A 19,428-nucleotide genomic window follows, 5' to 3' on the forward strand; every position below is an offset into this window, starting at 1 on the left:
TTTGCATGTTGGAGGCATGTGTGCAGAGATCGCCAAATTGGACTTCCCTCCGTCCTATCTCATTATCACTTTTAATCCTTCTCGTTCGAACGGAGGAGTATCAGTAGCTGGAGGGAAGAGATGGATGGATGGAAAGATCCCTCAATTAAAAGGCTTTTCAATTAAAGTTATTTGAACTTTCTCCATATTGGCGACTGGAAATGTGTGATAAAATCTCATCTGTACTGCCGGCCTTCCCGAAGAAAATTGAACCTGAGCGTAGTAGCTAATTTAATCAGTACGTGATAAGGTAGTTGGCTGAAAAAGGAGTTAAAATGGAAGGAGGCAAATAGGGAGAGCAGATGAAGAGGTAGAGCAGAATGAAGGTAGCAGAGTCAAATTCTAACCTTGAGCTTCTATGTTTGAATGGAAGTTTTACAAGCCTACTAAATAAATAACCTTGGAAAATGAGAAATAAACATATTAAAATGGATGAAATGTAGCTGTTAAAAGCTGTTTGACACCTTGCAGGAAGACTGACTGGTTATCAAGAAGCTTCTGAAGTAAATAGTTTTTAAAAACTTTGAATTTCACTTGAAAGCAGCAGGAATAGCGAGCTGCGTTTGCATATAATGCGATTGATCTCCATATAAACAGCATTTCTCGTCCTCACCACATTATAGGATTATTCCTAATCGGCTGTTCTCCTTTTTCTTTTTAATCTCTCTCTGTTTTTTTTCTCTTATAGATTTTCCTAAGCTGGAAGCAGTATTTGACAGCAGTTTTTCGGCTGATGTTCCGTCTTTTATGGATGGATTTCTCTATTGCTCTGTGAACGCTGGCAAGGCCACTCTGGACCGGAAAGGAAGACCCGGTGAGTCCGTCTGTCCTTGCATTCATCCATCCAAACACCCACCTCCTCATTTATCCATTCATCCAAATAATTACCTATGAATATTCATCTGCGCTTCCTGTTTATCCTCACCCATGGCTGGAAATGGTTGCACCGTATTTGTGTAATATTATTATGTCCCCTTCATTTGAGTACCCCATTCTTCTAACACTAAATCCCCCCAAAGATGTTATTCTTTCAAGTATGTTTCCCCGTCGTCTCTCTGGCACCCATTGTGCTCACGCTGTTCTCTTTCAAGAATCTGGAGAGGGCCATCGGTGGTTAGACAGAAGTTCTCTCTTGGGACGGGGCCAGGAAAGGGCCCTACATTAAGCTGGACTCTTGGTGGAGTAGCACAAGCATCTGGAGCACATGTTCTACTGTAGGAGCTTGTTTGTTTTTTTTTTCTTCTTTTTTTCGGCTCGTCTCTATCTTGTATCCCTAGGGGACATCTGTCTCAAGCTGTGGTAGCCTGCTTTGGTCCTCTGCCTGTTTTCCCTGATATCACTGTGTGTGTGCGTGTGTGTTTATGAGCACTGGAAATAAGCAAGCTGTGTTTTAGAATTAGACCCTGATAGTTGAAAATGGTTTAATGCAGTTCTAAGTATCTTAAAAGTAAATGTGATGACTGTTTGAAAGTTTAAAGAACATCTGTTATGATAATAAACAGATGCCTCATTATTCTTTGAACAAACAGAAACTTCAGCAAGCGGATGAGAATCTTAAAACTTTCCTGAACTGCCAGTTACGCCAAGACCAAACTTTGGAGTGTTCTTCAGAACATTCTCAAATAAACCACGGTTGCATAAGATGTATAGATAAAATGCATACCTTTGTGAAAAAAGAAGTGCACTTAGTTGTACTAAAGAGCAGTGTTTTTTATTCTTACAGAAAATATGATTTTTATGAAATAATGGACCACTTAAGTAACTTCAAGAGAGTTTTTCATGACTAAGTTTCATAATATTCACAACTTTTAAAAAGTACACTTTGTAATAACCTCAAATTAAATGTTTCACCTTGAAAGTACATTTGAGATTTTGAGAACAATCTCTTAATATGAATCTCTTAATGTTTTTAAGTCCACTAATATACTATTAATGATGTGTTAACTAATATACTAAAGCATATGTAAAGTACGCGTTTATAAATTCTGCAGCGTTATTTGATATTTCATTTAATATATTATTAAAATATTATTAGATTTAAAGTATTAAATAGCAAATTCCTCAAACTAAGTATGTAATCACAAATTTGAGTACATAACATACATATTTAAATCTAAGTTAATTTACTTCCAGTGCTTGTCTGTACTTTCAGCTGCAGCCATTCTTCAATCATATTTCATATTACAAATACAATAGGAGTTATTAAATCCCAAATAAATATATATCTAAGTGGACCAAAAAGCAGTTATACTTTATTTTACAGCCCTTTCACACATTTACTTATGTACCTTTTATAATAATTACAATAACTGGGTAATAACTAGGTATTAACCCTGAAACTAAACCTAACCCATATAGTTAACTTTTTATCATCCAGTCATTTCTTAGGTTAGTTCACTGTAAATACAGGTAAGTGCACATACTGTGAAATAAAATGCAACCACAAAAGTTGCAACACACAAAACACACACTGTAAACCCTAATGTTGTCTTGACTTAAAAAACCAAGTAATAGTAAGCCAAGTTTAGTAACCAAGTTTAGTAAGTTGACTAAACAACTTACTAAACTTGGTTAGTGGCCCTGCCACTTAAAAATATGAGTTAATTTAACTAATTTACCTTCAAAATGCATAAACTTAAGATTTCAAGTGTTGTGAGCTCAAAATCATGAGTAATCCTTTTGGAAAAACTCAACGTCACTCTGTTCTTCCTTTAATGTGATTGGCCATGGGGGGAATTCTGCCTAGCAACAAGAGAACAAAAGCACTGATTGGTGGATTACAAAATTCGTCCTTTTGGTCTGTTTGGTTTGCTGAACTACATTTCAAGATGACGTTTTTTTTTTAGTGTATTATGTTAGGTGAGTAAAGTTATGTAGATATAAAGTTGTTTTGCATGATTTCTACTAGTGAAATATGTTATCCTTGTGGTACGTGATTTTGATATGGTATGATTATTGAAACGACAACTTATAGTATTTGATGAAGTGGCCCAATCGTTTTCCTTTGAGAGAAAGAACATGGCAGCTAACGTTACTGCTTAACTCGTTAAACCAATACACTGGAAACCCTAATAAGTTGACTGAACTAAATTGATTGAGTAAACTTGTTGCCTCAATTTAATTGAGTAATGGAGTTTCCCAAAACTTACATATTTAAGTTTATTTAACTTGACGGTTTTGTAGATTGTACTTAAATCACTCAGTTCACCAAACTTGGTGCTTATTTAATGTACTTAAACGATTATGTTCACTTAACTTGGTATTAATTTCAAGTGTACTTATATATTTAAGTTAACTCAACATGTAAATTTAACAGAAAATTATGTTCTTATTTTTGACCGCACACTTTTTGCACACTGAAGTAAAACAAATAACAGCATATTTAAACTTTGACCTTTTGACAAAATGTCACAATATTTATGAAAATACAGTAAACCCTATACTGCACTGTAAAAAAAAAAAAGTTGTGTCAACTTAAAAAAATAAGGCAACTTATCGCTAGCGCTTTTTTGAGTAAACTTAACAAAAAATTACTATGTTTGCGTATTTTAACATCAACCTAATCCATTGGGCAAAGTTACGTCCAGTGGACATCTTTTTATGTCTTTGCAGACGTTGAAAAGATGTCCACTGAGGAGGCAGAATGTTTTATGATGTCTTTTTTAAAATGTTTTTTATGTCTTCTGTACGTCCGATATAGACGTTCACAGATCCTCCTTACAAGGTTTTCTGTGACTTTATTTCTGTCAGACATCTAGAGAAGCTCTTATTGAGAATTAACAGAGGTTTAAATGTTGATACTTTATACATTTGAAGTCACCATTGTGGTGGAAAGTGTTTGGTTTAGTTGGGATCTTGGTCCAGTTACTTCTTGTGAAAGCTTGTCTTTTGCTGCTGTAACAGTGTATTTTAAAACACTGTTTTTGTGGCGAAGAAAGACAAACTTAAATGAGCTCAGGTGTCATCAGCTCTTTATTGGTGTTAGCTTGTCTCTTGCTGCTGTAACTTGTGTGTTGTAAAACACTGTTATTGTGGCAATGAGAGTTGAGATCAGACATGCACATCTTGCTTGTAATGGTGACAAGTTAAAATAAAATGTCTTGCTGCAACTGTGGATTCACTTTTATGGATAGAAACCTAGTAGATAAAATAATGTACTTACTTTTTGAAAACAGATCACATCGTCACAAACAGACATCAAGATTTTGGATATGCATCACATCAATGGTGACAATCAGAACAAAAAAGGCTGTAAAATAAGGATGAGTTTGTGCTATGGAGCTCTTTTGTTTGTCACCGTTGTTGTGATGCATATGCTAAATCTAGAAGTCTGTGTGTGTGAGTACTTGATTCTTTTACTCAAAATATTTCAAATGCATTCATTTTGTCCATCTTCAAAATAAGTATTTTGCTCTTGGTGCCTGTTAAAAATATCAAACAAAACTTATTTTATGATCTCAAATACGTATTATGTGATGACTTTCTCATCAACAAAAAACATCTGATAACACCTGAGCTCATTTAAATTTGTCTTTTTTCACCACAAAAACAGCGTTTTAAAATTCACCAACCCAGCAGCAACTGGACCAAGATCCCAACTAAACCAAACACTTTCCACCACAATGGTGACTTCAAATGAATCAAGTATCAACATTTAAAACCTCTGAGTGATTTAGGTAGAGTCTACAAAAGCGTCAAGTTAAATAAACTTAAATATGTAAGTTTTGGGAGACTCCATTACTCAATTAAATTGAGGCAACGAGTTTACTCAATCAATTTAGTTCAGTCAACTTATTAGGGTTTTCAGTGCACAATTAGCATGTGAGTGTCCGAGAACATACATTTAGTTTGCTCTTGTATATTCTTTTAAATTATGTTATTTCTGTAATAAGGACTCTTTTAGAAAGTATTCTAAAGTGAACTTTTTCACAAGGGTGTTTTTCTTCTTACGATATTAATCGTACAATTTTGGCCTAGGTAATGTTAAAGGAGTGAAAATGGAGAAGGGATGTGAGCCATGTCAGAGACCAGAATATCATAGTCATATGGGACTGGCTTCTTTTAACTTAGGCCATTAATTAACCACCCAGTACCCACCCTAGCAACCGCATCGCACCATTCTAGAAAACACTCAGATCACATTAGCAACCACATAACATTACCATGGCAGCCACACACAACACACTTGCATAGTGTAGGTGACTTTTGCACTTGCAAGTACCACTCTTTGACTCTTTAGAAAAATATCTCCTCAAAAATATGAAAACCTTTTGGTTCTCTTCTGCTTAGAAACAGTAGGTCAGGCAACATTTTTTTTAATTGTCTGACTTGTGCTGATTTACAGCTCTAGAGAATCATCAGTTTGCTGCCCCCACCCTGCTTTTTTATTATTTACTGATTTTTTTTACTTGTAAGCCAACATTGTTTAAATATCTTACATGCCTTTAAAAAAAGAATGTTAATGTCAAGCTGAAAGTACCTTGTTATTAAATTTATTATAAAATATAAAAAAAAAAACAGTGTGCAGACAAATTAATGGTGTCTTAATAGTAGAGTCCCTTCTAAAATATTCAGCAGTACTACTTAAACCGTGCATTTAAACTTGTTTAATCAACAGGAAAACGTTGCTTGTGCCATTCCTAAAAAAATTACTTTTTTAAAGCTCTTCCATTGAGGTTTGCCTTAAAGCCTTTTACGCTAATGGTCTAAAATGCTCTATATAAAACCTAATGTCAATAATTTATGGTTTCGTTCTGGGGATTTTAATAAAAGCACGGTCTGTTGGATTTGAGGCTGTCCGGTTGTTGCACTGACTTGCACTTTAAAGCTGTAGCAACATTTTTTGCTACAAGGAGCAAACACCACACGCTACTAACAAAAAGTAGCCAACCACACTGAATATGCTTATTGGCCAGTATATTTTTTAAATAGATAACTATCCAGTGATTTAATCTGAGCCATTTTTTCTGTTGCTGCTTTTAGTTGTTCCCTAACACTGCATGATCAGAAAACACAGATCAAAACCTCTTCAGCGTTTCAATGTTACTTCATTGTTTGAAACATGCAAGGTTCACAGTTTGTGTTGTTCATCTCTCTCCTCTGTTTCTGTTCATAGCAATTTTGTTCTCGTATACTTATGGAGATGGGATTTTTCATCCGATCTTGTCTCTTATGCTCTTTCTATCTCTGTTACACTGCTTAATCTCTCTACATTTTAAATTCCCATTTATTTGGCATTGATATTTTACAAAACAAGGTTCTCACAATTAATTCACAGGAGTATTCGGCAGCCTTAATGGATTACTAAAATACTAGATGTCATTGTAAAGGATATTTTGGATTGTGGGTGTGCATAAATGTATGTGTTTAGGGTTAATGCACCATTCAGAATTGAATTGAGAATGTATTTTAAATTCCAGTTCTGCTTCTCAGTGAATTCAGCCAATTGAAATTGTAACTGCTCAAACTAGAAATGCGGAATTCTAACGGAATTCATAATTACAATAAAGTGTTGTGTTTAATAATACATAGGCTAATAAAATAAAACAACATATGGTGTATTTCCAGAAACATTATATAAATAGACAATGTTTGAAATGCTACCTATAGACATTTATGTTAAATCATGTAATTCTATGCACCGTTGTGGAAGAATTTACTCTCTTACTCTATTATTTATTTGTTATTATTATCATCATTTTCCCAGAAGGCAGCTAAATAGAACTCCTGAGTTATCTGTTGTTGTTGGGTTGAACCAAATTTGAATTTTAATTCAGTAAATTCCTCTTCCTGTCACACGTCCTATGGGGTGTTGCCAATTCGTTTGAAATGTACATTCATAAATTGAAAGCGTATTCTCAAATTCCGAATTTTGCCCAACCCTGATGTTTGTGCACGTTTTGAAAGAGTGTTTTTCTGTGTGTCTTTACTGAGCTTCCGCTGACACCCGCAGAGGAATCTTGCTTTTAGGGGAAGAGGAGAAAACAACCACATCTGCCCCTTTATAAATCATGCAGCGCAATTCCTCTGTGTGTGTGTGTACTTGTGAAACGCCCCATGCTCTAAAGGGGATAATGCATCTAAAACAAGCTCCCATTGCCTGTCACTGCTGGTAGCTGTGTGTCTCAGAGCCGGGGCAACTTCTCAATCGAGACTCATTCATTTCCTTCATCTGGATCAATGTTCCGATCCTTTCATAGCAAACAATGTCCATCCGCAATTGAAAGAGGTCCCCCATGAGGTTTCCGCCTGTGTAAATGATAAAACAAGATTATTTTGAGGAATGTCCATTGATGACTAAGCCTCTGAACCGTGCGATACTGGGCTCCAAGACACTGAGCTTGCATGAATATGAGTCGCTTTACTCACACATTATAAATAAATGCTCACAACGATTTGACCTTTAGATTTTCTTCAACAGTCTCTCAACAGTTGATGCACGTGAAAGCAGCTCGTATTTATTTTTGCATCCATGTTAATAGGTTACAGTATTCATGCTGCTAGCAAAGTGGTTCTGTCTACCAGGAGCGTACTGTACATGTGTGTTTTGGTGCTGGGCCTTTTACTGCTTGTACTAAAGTAAACTCGGCAGAAAATGCATTTTAAACCTACTTTTCAAAACATTTGTTGCAATATAGCTGTGTTTAAAACAGTATATAAACTACTTCAGTAAACTACTCTCCTGTTGTTTGTAGACATTTGTTGGGCGCCATGCATACATAGTGACTGCATTGACAGAATCACAGCTGATTCAATTAGTTTATAGCTCCAGTTTGGGGGTTAGTGTCATTCTTTGGAGATTAATAATGTGATTCCACTTCTCATGTTACATATTTTCTCATAAATGACATTTTGTCACCATTAAGTTGTAATAATTCTCAATGGAAAACCCCTGATTGCGATGTATGGTTGATATTAAAGAAAATTAGCAATATAGTAGCACAGAAATAATTTTGTTTTCTGTATGGAGCAGAACAGTCGGCTGTTGTAGATACATTGTTGCTTTTCTTATGCGTTCGTTGTGAAAAAGGCCTAATGTTATTGTGATAAGTGTTTTGGTTAAGTGATAACAAAACTTGCTGACTACTTTCTAACAACAAAGCTTACTGACTACCAAATTTTGAACAATAACGTATTCAGGGATAGGCAACTCCTGGAAGGCCACTATCCTGCAGAGTTTAGCTTCAACCCTCATAAAAACTCACTTGCCTGTATCTATCTAGTAATCCCGAAAACACTGATTGCCTTGTTCAGGTGTGTTTAAGTAGGGTTGGAGCTAAACTCTGCGGGACAGTGGCCCTCCAGGACCGAGGTTGCCTATCCCTGGTATAGTTGATAGTTGTTTGTTGTGCACAAAAAAACACTTAACAAGGTGTACTTGGATTGTTATAGTCATTGCAAGAAACTCCATGTTTGTAATATTTTTTTTGTCTCTTTCCTCTTTCAAGCATTAGTATTTTACTGAATGCTTCTCTCAACAGCACATGCAGCTCTCGGGCCTGTCTACCTATATAACCTTGAATGATCACAGGTAAAGACAGCCATGGCCTATGGGTGTATACAAATATGCATAAAATAAGTTGACACAACAGAAATAAAGGAGATATGCACATCTTTCAGGAATGCTCCAGCCTTTTCAAGATTCAAGCACATGTTAGATGTGTACAACATAAATGTGCAACTCTGCTTGTGAAAAGCCTTTCATATCATCTTTTAATCATTTTGAATTTCAGGAGGCTTGACCTCAGCAACCTGACTGGTATTGAGATGTGGATGTGAAATTTTTAAAATGGTTTCAATTCACTTAAAGACCCTGATGTAGTTGAAGTAGACAAAGACTCTTGTCCACATGATGTGCAAATTCAAATATAATGACTAATGAAAAGGACACCTCTTCATGTTTCCTGAGAAGACTGGTTCAGAGATTATATATCCATACCCTTTGTAAACAAGAAAATGAAAAGACAGTGACAAGAGGGTTTTTGTGCACTTACTGTGGTGGCATTTGAGCTGGAGAGGTTCAGACAGATGAGGTGAAGAGGTGTGAGGGAAATAAATACCAGCAATTTATTGTATTACACCACACTCGATACTGAGAGACAGCCACATTGGATAGTTGTTGATAGTAAATGCCAGCTGCCTGTGGACTTGTGTGCATGTGTATGTACACACTGCATTATTGTGTCGTGATATTGCCAAACAGTGACCAATTACCAGCGCTGTCACCTGAAGTTTCTCACTGATCAACCATCACTTTAAAGGTTAAATATCACTCTGAATGTCACGTGGATAACCCCTCTTTGCCCATAATGTAGGGTCTCCTAACTCTCATCTTGACATTGCCGACAGAACAGTTTGTTCCCTCACAAAACCCAGCTAACTGGATTAATGAAGTGCCAGTTTTATAGATGAATCAGGTGAGACATTGTCAGGAACAAAACATTGTGTCACTGTAACACAAGGATGGAGTTAATCCACTATTTTGTCTAATAGCTCCCCTCTGGAAACATCACATAAGCCTTTCCGCTGAGAAAGAGACCATCAGCCTTTTTTTTTTTTACAAGACAAATGACAGTTGTATTACATGAAAATGACTTTTGCTCTGAATATTTTAGATTGTGTTGAACAAAGCTAGTAATACTTAACTAACTTAATGTAATAGTTGGAAAAAGAGTGTAACATCTTATTGAAATATTTATGAAGCAGATTGCAGAGAATCTCTTTGATTTTAGTACTTAATGTGCTCTCTTTACAGGCCTTAACATTCCTTGATTTATCTTTTATAGATTCAAACTGCACTTTTATGTGATGCCAAACGCTTTTAGTTAGCATTAATGTTTTTGTTGCATTTTTAAACACCTCTTTAAAGGCATTCATACTCATAAAATTAAATATCAGTGTTTCTGATATTTCACATAATGAAATATCACTTTGTTTTATTAAATCATTTTTTAAATGGTTGCTTTGGGAGGAAACTGTTTTTTTGTTTTTTTATTAAAAATGGCCTTGTCAGATGTACTTGTGCTTTGCAACTCAACACACTCTCAGTGTTGAGTAAAGCACTTGTAAAATCATAAAATTTTGTCTGATTTTACAATTACATATAATTTTGTCATTTTGGCTGAGTACAGTAAAAGTGGTGTTGAGGGTAATACTCATAATCAGAAAACTGCTGACTAAAAGGACTGAGCCAATAAGTCAACTGTACTGAAAGGACATGTATTTAAGTGTCTGATACATTATTTATTACTTGAATACAAACATATAAGTTAGATAAGCTTCAATTAATTACGTACATTTGAATAATGTATGGCTAAATCACTTCTTTTTATTTTCTTGACTAGATCATTTCCATTTTTTTCTTCTAAAAAACTAAACCAATTCTGGTTACTCTTTATGGATCATACCCGGTTTATATTATTATAAATCGGGCTTGATGCTCCGCCTTTCGTTCTCCGAGGAGATTGACACGGAGGGCGTCGGCGAGCTTGTAGTTGCACAGACATAAAGTTGCATAAGCACCAGCATACAATAAACAGTGTAATGCCTAACATTATACGGGCAGCGTTAATGAGCAGCTATTTAATCTCTGAGGGGATTAATATTGTTTGTGTGACTAAGCTATTCGAGGCAACGCGTGTATTACATCATTTTCAGTTTTGATGTGAATTTTTCCATACCCGACCGCTTGGCTGGTTGTTTAAACTCCATTTAATAAGGAGGAGTTAGTTCTATCACTTCAATGTGTACTTTATCACAATCTAGACCGTGTTTACTTGTCTGATTGTTTGACTACATTAAATTTTGAGAAATTTAATGACTTTGAGAAGTCAATATATGACTCCAATGTGTACTTTATCACAATCTAGACCGTGTTTACTTGTCTGATTGTTGGATTGCATTAAATTCTGAGGAATCTAATGACCGTTATCTAACTTCGAGAAGTTCAATATATCACTTCAATGTGTATTGTATCACAATCCAGACCGTGTTTACTTGTCTGATTGTTTGATTGCATTAAATTCTGGAATATAATGACAGTTATTTAACTCGTGAAGTTAGTACTGGAGGGACTGCTGGGCGGGAGCAGCTCCCTCCGCGTACAAACAGAGCGTTGCCGCCCGTGTTCCCCGCTTCGGGACCAGAGGCTGAAGCAACGCTCTGGGCCAGCGACTTCCCAGCCTAATCCAAATCCGATGGAGCCATACTTCAGGCTGGGAGGTCCACGGCCAAGAAGTCATGACGCATTTCGGTCACGACTACAGAGGGCGGCCCCTACTGGGGTAGAGCGGTGTCCACCTCATTACACGGTGCCCATCTCACCTCAGTGCCCTCGGGAGGTGGGTCTGCCAACCCTGCCAGAGTTTCAGGGCGCAGCGGCTTCCAGCGAGCACTGCTCACAGTTATTTCCGCCCGTGAGCTTCGGGGGCCTCTTACACCAGAGGTCAGTCTCGAGAGACTGATTCCCTTAGTACATTAGTTAGCAGCATGGAAACTACTGCCAAATGTATCTCAATGGGTCCTGCACAGAATAGAAAGAGGCTATCGTCGGCCATCCACCGCCGACATTCAATGGGGTTACACCGACAGTAGTCGGCCCCCAGCAGGCTCTGGTGATGGAACAAGAAGTGAATACCCTATGAAGGAAGGCCGCCGACATTCAATGGGGTTACACCGACAGTAGTCGGCCCCCAGCAGGCTCTGGTGATGGAACAAGAAGTGAATACCCTATGAAGGAAGGCGACCATCGAGGTGGTCCCTCCTCTAGACAGGGAGTCCGGGTTTTACAGCCGGTATTTCATAGTTCCAAAGAAGGATGGGGGGTTGCGTCCGATCTTAGACTTACGTCATCTAAACCTCTCAGTAATGTCACTGAAGTTCAAAATGCTCACTGTCAAACAGGTTGTAGCTCAAATCAGATCCGAGGACTGGTTTGTCACAATAGATCTCAAAGATGCATACGTCCATATATCCATCCTTCCACAACACAGGAAGTTTCTGAGGTTCACTTTCGGGGGCAAAGCCCACCAATATCGAGTACTTCCCTTCGGCCTTGCACTCTCACCCCGCACGTTCACGAAATGTGTAGATGCGGCTCTGGTTCCCCTCCGTATGCAGGGCATCCGCATTCTGAACTATATCGATGAATGGTTGATTTTAGCTCAATCAGAGCAGATGGCAGTTCGACATCGAGATGCATTATCGCACATATGGGGGAGCTGGGTTTGAGACTGAACGCCAAGAAGAGTTCTCCAGTTCAGAGAACCACCTATCTAGGTGTAGTGTGGGATTCGACCACGGATGCAGGCACGTATGTCTCCTGCTCGAATTGAGTTAATCCTTACCTCAGTCAAGAGAGTCAGAGAAGGCCAGTCACTCACTGTCAAGCAGTTTCAGAGACTGTAAGGGCTTATGGCAGCTGCGTCCAACGTGATACCTTTTGACCTCCTGCACATGAGACCCCTACAGTGGTGGCTCAAGACCAAGGGATTTTCCCAGAGGGGGAATCCATTACGAACTATCAAGTTCATGCGGTGATGCCTTCGTGCCTTAGACATATGGAAGAAACCTTGGTATTTGAATCAGGGCCCGGTGCTAGGAGCTCTTGGTCACCGTGTAACGCTAGCGACAGATGCATCCCTCACCGGTTGGGGTGCGGTCATGAGTGGCCACCCTTCCCGCGGTCTGTGGAGCGGTCGCCATCTGACATTGCATACCAGTTGTCTAGAGATGCTAGCTGTGCATAGAGCATTGAAATATTTCCTCCCAGACCTGAGAGGTCACCATGTGTTGGTGTGCACCAACAACACATTGGCGATCTCTTATATCAGTCACCAGAGAGATCTGCATTCGCGCCCCTTGTACAAGCTGGCACACCAGATCCTTCTGTGGTCCCAGGACAAACTCCTCTCGTTCAGAGGTGTCTATATTCCTGGGAGATTGACTGTGGGAGCAGACATACTGTTGAGACAGGGGCCGAGGCCCGGGGGGCTTCACCCCGAGGTGGTGAAGTAGATATGGAGAGTTTTTGGACCTCTTTGCGACTCAAGAGATATCGCAATGTCCCCTCTGCTTCTCTCTAGTTCATCCAGCTCCGCTGGGACTGGATGCTATGGTACAGACCAGGCTGAGGCTTTGTCTGTACGCCTTTCCCCCTATCGCTCTGCCCCCGGGAGTTCTGGCGAGAGTACGCTGGGATGGGGTCTGTCTTCTATTAGTTGCCCCGTTCTGGCCAGGCCCAGTATGGCTCGCAGATCTGATCTCTCTCCTCGACGGCTCTCCATGGGAGATTCCGATCAGGACAGATCTACTCTCTCAGGCGCAGGGCAAAATAATTCACCCTCGCCCGGAGTTGTGGAAGTTGTGGGTGTGGCCCCTGAGGGGGCACAGCTCGTAGCTTCCGGTCTTTCAACCGAGGTTATTGAGACCCCCCCCCCCCCAAACCAGAGCTCCGACTATGATGAAACTGTACGCCCTGAGGTTGAAACTCTTCTCCTCATGGTGCAGAGACCGCCAGCTTGACCCTGTTAACTGCCCAGTTGGTACAGTTCTGGAGTTTCTACAAGCTAGGCTCTCTGCGGGGTTAACTCACTCCACCTTAAAGGTGTACGTGGCCGCCATAGCTGCTTAACACATCCCTTTCAATGGTAAGTCAGTGGGTAGACACCCCCTAGTTACATGTTTCCTCCGCGATGCACTGAGGCTGAGACCTCCAGTACGGTCCCGTATTCCCCCGTGGGACTTGGTTGTGGTGTTAGAGGCTCTTTGTAAAGCTCCATTTGAGCCAATAAAAGATATATCAGATAGATATCTGACCCTTAAGACTGCCCTGTTACTAGCGATTACGTCTCTAAAGAGAGTTGGAGATCTTCAGGCCCTCTTGGTGGCCCCTAACTACTTAGACTTTGCCCCTGGTATGGCCAAAGCATTCTTATACCCTCAAGCGGGTTATGTTCCTAAAGTTCCCTCTGTTACCCCACAACCTATAGTACTGCAGGCCTTCTGCCCTCCTCCCTTTCGGGAGCCAGACCAGGAAAAGCTAAATTGTATGTGTCCAGTGCGAGCACTGGATGCATACGTCCACAGAGCTGTGGAGAAAATCTGACCAATTGCTTGTTTGCTACGGTCCTCCTAAAACGGGTTCCCCTGCCTCTAAGCAGACTCTTAGTCATTGGATAGTCAAGGCTATCAACGTCTCCTATGAGTCCTCTGGTCTTCCCCTTCCTTGGGAGCCAAGGCTCACTCTACTCGGGGTATGGCTGCCTTTAAGGCCTTTCTAGCAGGCGTGTCCCTCTTGGACATCTGCAACGCTGCGGGATGGTCCACGCCCTGTACATTTGCCAGATTTTACAATCTTGATATGCAAAACCGCTCCGGGCTCTTCTGTCCTCTTGCCTTAGCTGTGCTCTTCGGATACACACTAGGCAGGGGATTGGTAGTCTGGCAGCGTTGGCACATCGTTCCCCAAAGTGCTTGACGCAGCTCGAGTTCCTGAAGAGGAACATCTCTAGGTTACGAATGTAACCCTAGTTCCTCGAAGGAACGAGACGCTGCGTCGCAGAGCCATACTCCTGGCACCCCTGCCGGCGCTTGCTTCCCTACTCAAAGCTGAAGTCAGCTGCGTGGCAGGTGCCTTTATAGCTTCCTGGTCGTTACGTCACCCGGCCCGTGACGTCATGCCCTTCCATTGAACAGATTGCACTCAATATTCAGAGTTGATCTTGGCGTTTCCCCAAAGCGCTTGACGCAGCATCTCATTCCTTCGAGGAACTAGGGTTACTTACGTAACCTAGAGATGTTTACCATTTGTTGCAACTGGCCTTCTTTGGAAACTCTCTGGTTTCTTTAAATTGTATTGTAATAAGCAAAGCCTAAAGTATGCTGAGCGAATAGAGAGCCTACTATGAACATATAAAATTGTAAAATGTAGTCTAAATGTTTTTAACACATCACTATGCGGTTGCTGACATGTTCTGGATGTTGACCACAGTCATCCTTCAAAGCAACTCTAATGGTGCAGTTTTTACACCAAATTCTGAAAGTATATTGTCAAAATTGCATACTTGAAGCTATTCAGACAAAAGTAACTGAGCAGCTTTCTGTTGGTGAATTTGCCTGACCAATTTGAACACAAACTACACAGGGAACTTTTTTTTCACATTCACATGAGACTCCAATCATGTGGATTCCTGTTGAAATGACTGGATTATATTTGTGGAATTGTCTGTTGTTCATGTCTATAGTGCAACAATGGAGAATTTATGCATTAAAGTTGTTTCAATCTGTTTGTATGAGCAATAACAGGAAGTTCCACTAAATGCTATAATTACTAATTTTCTATTTGTATGTTTCAGACCTGGTCCGCCGTTGGTGTACATTGGAAGGTGGATTCCTTAGTTACTATGAAAATGAGAAAAACGCTACACCCATAGGCAGGGTTGACATCAGCGATGTGGTGAGCCTGGCCATCAACATCACTGAGAACATCACCGAAACAGGGTACGTGTTTCCCCCTCCCTCTCTGTCTCTTTCTCTCACATCCTCAAATCATTCATCTGACCACCTTTTGTGGGTTAGAGGTTACGGAAAGTGTTTTAGATGTGATCAAATCTCAAAGTTTCCATACACCAACAAACACTAACAAGAAATGAGAGGAAACAATGCTGGCTGACCTCTAACCCGATTAGCCTGAAATATCCCCTTTTCTTGAATTCTTTTACTCTCGCTACTGTAACATAAATATCCCCCTGTCCAAAAATATGGGCCACAAGTCAGAGCTGTTAAAGCCATTAAGAGAGTGACCTTTCCCTCTGGATTAATCTCCAGCGTTCAGCTGTTTATTGTAAGAGCAAAAGACTAACAGAGATTAATCACCATCCTTTCTGTTTCACAGCTGTGAGCATGTGGGCATGTGCGTGCTTCAGTCACTTTGTGTGTGTGTGTGTGTTAATTGTGCTGTTTCCACACCTCCCTCAGGCCAGTGTTCACCTTTGAGTTGTACCTGCGCTCTCAGAGAGTGCTGGTGTTTGGAGCGGAGACCTCAGACGCACAACAGGATTGGACATATGCCATCGCCAAGGTTACACTCACTCGAACACATAAAATAACTCTTAAAAGATTTAGTGCAACTTCAACATTGCAGGGGTTCAGCATATATGTGCAAATATGAATTGCAGTGTTTGTCGCACTGTGCTGTATGCATCGACTCTTGAAGGTCATTTTATTGTGTTTATGTCCCTGTTGTGTCTGTGCGTTAGTGTTTTTCTTGTGCGAGTGGGTGTATGCTATTACTCCTTCAAACAGATCCATCTCACTTGCCTCTCATCTCTCTCTCACACACACACACACACACACACACACACACACACACACACACACACACACACACACACACACGTATTCCCATTTAAGTAAAGTGTGGAGGTGCTAGTGTCTAGGCTGAAGTGTTTGTGTAACTCTGAGAGCTCAGCTAGGGAATGTTCAAAGGGGGTTTGTGTTTGTACTTCTATCTGTATATGCTGGTTTAATGCAACTCCAGGGTTAGCTGTAGTTTCTGTTTGGCAGAAAACACTAGAAACTTCTTTGTGTCATCTGCACAAGCCCCTGACTTTTAAATGTTTTCTCTGCTTCTCACGCATCTAATGTTTTTCTCTTTCGTTTCAGTGTTTTGTCCCTGCAAGGGCAGATGCTCTGCTGAGGCAGGATGGTGAGCTTATTGGGCGACTGCACTATAAAGAGGGTCATGACCTTTATCATTGGCGAATGGGATGGTTTACACTGGTGGGCACAGAACTCTACTTCTGTTCTGGAGATGAAGATGAAGAGGAGGGAGTTCTTCGACTCAAACGCCTACAGGAGCTTAGTGAGAACAAAAATGCATGCATAACAGTCAAATCAAAGATATTAGGGGAATAGTTGATCCATGTTTTTCCAAACCTGTATGACTTTCTTTCTTTTGTTTAGTTTTTATAAAATTATCATGGCTATTCTTTTTAATGTAATGAAAGTAAATGAGACTGGGACTGCCAAGCTCTAAAATTACCCAAAAAAAACTCTTTATATCTTTATATAGCTAATTTTTATAATATTTTTTTTCTAATCTTAGTACTTCATCCTAAATGAAAGTTAAATAGAAAGAATAAGCTTAATATTTTTAATCTCATATATATATATATATATATATATATATATATATATATATATATATATATATATATATATATATATATATATATATATATATATATATATATATATATATATATGAGATTAAAAATATTAAGCTTATTCTTTCCATTTATATATAATATAATATAAATATAATATAAATTCCCAGCTTTTTTCAATTTTCTGATTCAGTGATCTGATTGCAGTGGTTAACAGGTCACTCGAGACAAACATTAGCAGTAAATAATGGCTAACATAGCATTCATGAAACATTCATTGTGTTAAATCATCCTTTTTGGAGCTTAAAAACGATGTCTCTAATGGATGTAAGTGCATCCATCACATTATTCTCCCTTTGTGTTCTACAGAAGAAAGTCATTCAAGTTCATAGTTTCTGGGTGAACAAATCCTAAAATTGACCACTGAATGTGTGTTTGTATGTGCCCTTTTAATTCTATTAAATTTTTCACACTCATTATATGATCTTAGTAGGCATTTGTAGGATCATCTGTTTAAGAAGATTGTCCATAGTCTATTCTTTTAATGAATTACATTAGTGATGTCTGAGATAAAGTGTCTCACTATTAATATGAGACACCTTGAGCCTCACAATCATTTCTTGAAATCTCGTCTGAAATACTAGCCCTAGTCTTCTGTGCCTTCTCTGTCTATTGCTAGTATTTCCTTGTTGGCATTCAGTGTGCTAATGTTTGACTCCGTTCCCATGTCTCTAAAAGACTCGTCTGGTCACACGTCTCGTCTGTCTCCAAGGGAGACCGCTGTTGCCGATGGCAATCATGTTTGGGCGGGAGGTAGTTGACATGAGCTTGGCACCCATGGACCAGATTTGCAACATTTTCAATCAATTGCGCTAGAACGAGGCAGAAAAAATCAATGAATCTTTTTTTTTCCTAATCCGTTCAAGGCCAAAAAAAGGATCAAATCCAGAAAGCCAACATACTCAGGGCAGGATTAAGAGGGTGATGCCTCAACAGTTCGCAGAGCCTTGAAATGTAGCGTGGCACGCTAACGAAGCGTCTCCAGTGGTTTAAGATCTCTATAGCGTCAGAACATATGGGCCTCAAAGAGCTGCAACTCTGTGAAATTAGATTAGGCCACAGACATAGGCAGACCAGCAGTTCACAGCTCGCCCTAGCTCACCCTTTTTTACTAGCTTCTGCCATAAACAGTAGAGCAATGTCAGATTCATCCATTTAGCAGTGGATAAGCTTTGTGTAGAAATGACATCTGAAAGTCATACATAATATTTTTTGAAGCTTTTGAAAGGAATTCTCGTAGTCTTTTGTAAGTAAATGCTTCAAAGCACCTCTGAATAGTTTCTCTAAACTTCCTGAAAGACAGTATGGTAATGTTGTAGTGTTTGTCAAAGGCTTAGCTGTCCATGGTCCTGAAATGTGTCACGCAAGTACATGCAGGTTCTTGATATAAGGATCCATTTGTTCTTGAAGATCTTAAAAGTTGCCTCAAGTACAGTGGGGTCCAAAAGTCAGAGGCCACATTGAAAATCTGGGATTAAAAAAAATCTAATTTAGGGGATTAGGTTGGGACCATATCCTTATGCACTTAGTTTTGTATCTTTAGATTCGGTGTTAAAATTAACCCTAAACAAACCAAATGTATAGTTTTCATTTTTGGTCTGGACCATGAGAGCTGAACTACAAATGTAAACACAACCTTAAATTTGAAAGCCACATTTGAGAAATATTTCAGGTTCTGCATTTCTAGTTAATCAAAATAAACGTGTGACATTAATTATGTGACTCTGTACAGTTGGTCAGATTGAAATTCGAGATGCTTTTTAGATCATGCTGGAGACCTTTTTTACACAAGCTTATGGAGTTTATGCTGCTTGAGTGCTGCTGTCATTAAGGCAAAAGTTAGAAAAAAATTAAGGTATTTTTGAAAGTTGTATCAATCCTTTTGTTCAACAGTTGGGTTATTGCAATAAAAACTGAATGTCCATTGGGAACTTTAAGGATAATTACTTTTAAAATTGACTTCATTTCATCTATCAACACTGAATGGAAAGAAAGCTCGCTGGCCACCTTTAATCTGAAGTCATTCTATCCTTGTAAATAATTTCCATATATGTGTAAACAAGCAAAAGAGAGCCGAGAGAGGTGTTACTGGAATTTCAATGCTAGCCCCAGCACTACAAGGCTGTTTGGTTTAATTCTGTTTTTTTAATTCCTTAATAAAAGT

At 39.3% G+C, this 19,428-nt stretch overlaps 1 protein-coding gene across 1 annotated transcript in view; it reads left to right on the forward strand.

Annotated features, from left to right (window-relative positions):
* The window catches only part of arap2 (ArfGAP with RhoGAP domain, ankyrin repeat and PH domain 2), a 99,591-nt gene that overhangs the window by 60,349 nt on the left and 19,814 nt on the right, over positions 1–19,428 (forward strand). The window contains exons 15-18 of the mRNA XM_059535474.1: positions 728–853; positions 15,393–15,537; positions 16,015–16,117; positions 16,702–16,900. Coding sequence (XP_059391457.1) covers positions 728–853; positions 15,393–15,537; positions 16,015–16,117; positions 16,702–16,900 — 573 coding nt within the window. The remainder of the gene's footprint in view (positions 1–727; positions 854–15,392; positions 15,538–16,014; positions 16,118–16,701; positions 16,901–19,428) is intronic.

Source organism: Carassius carassius, chromosome 3 (genome assembly GCF_963082965.1).
Source record: "Carassius carassius chromosome 3, fCarCar2.1, whole genome shotgun sequence".
NCBI classification, from domain to species: Eukaryota; Metazoa; Chordata; class Actinopteri; order Cypriniformes; family Cyprinidae; genus Carassius; species Carassius carassius.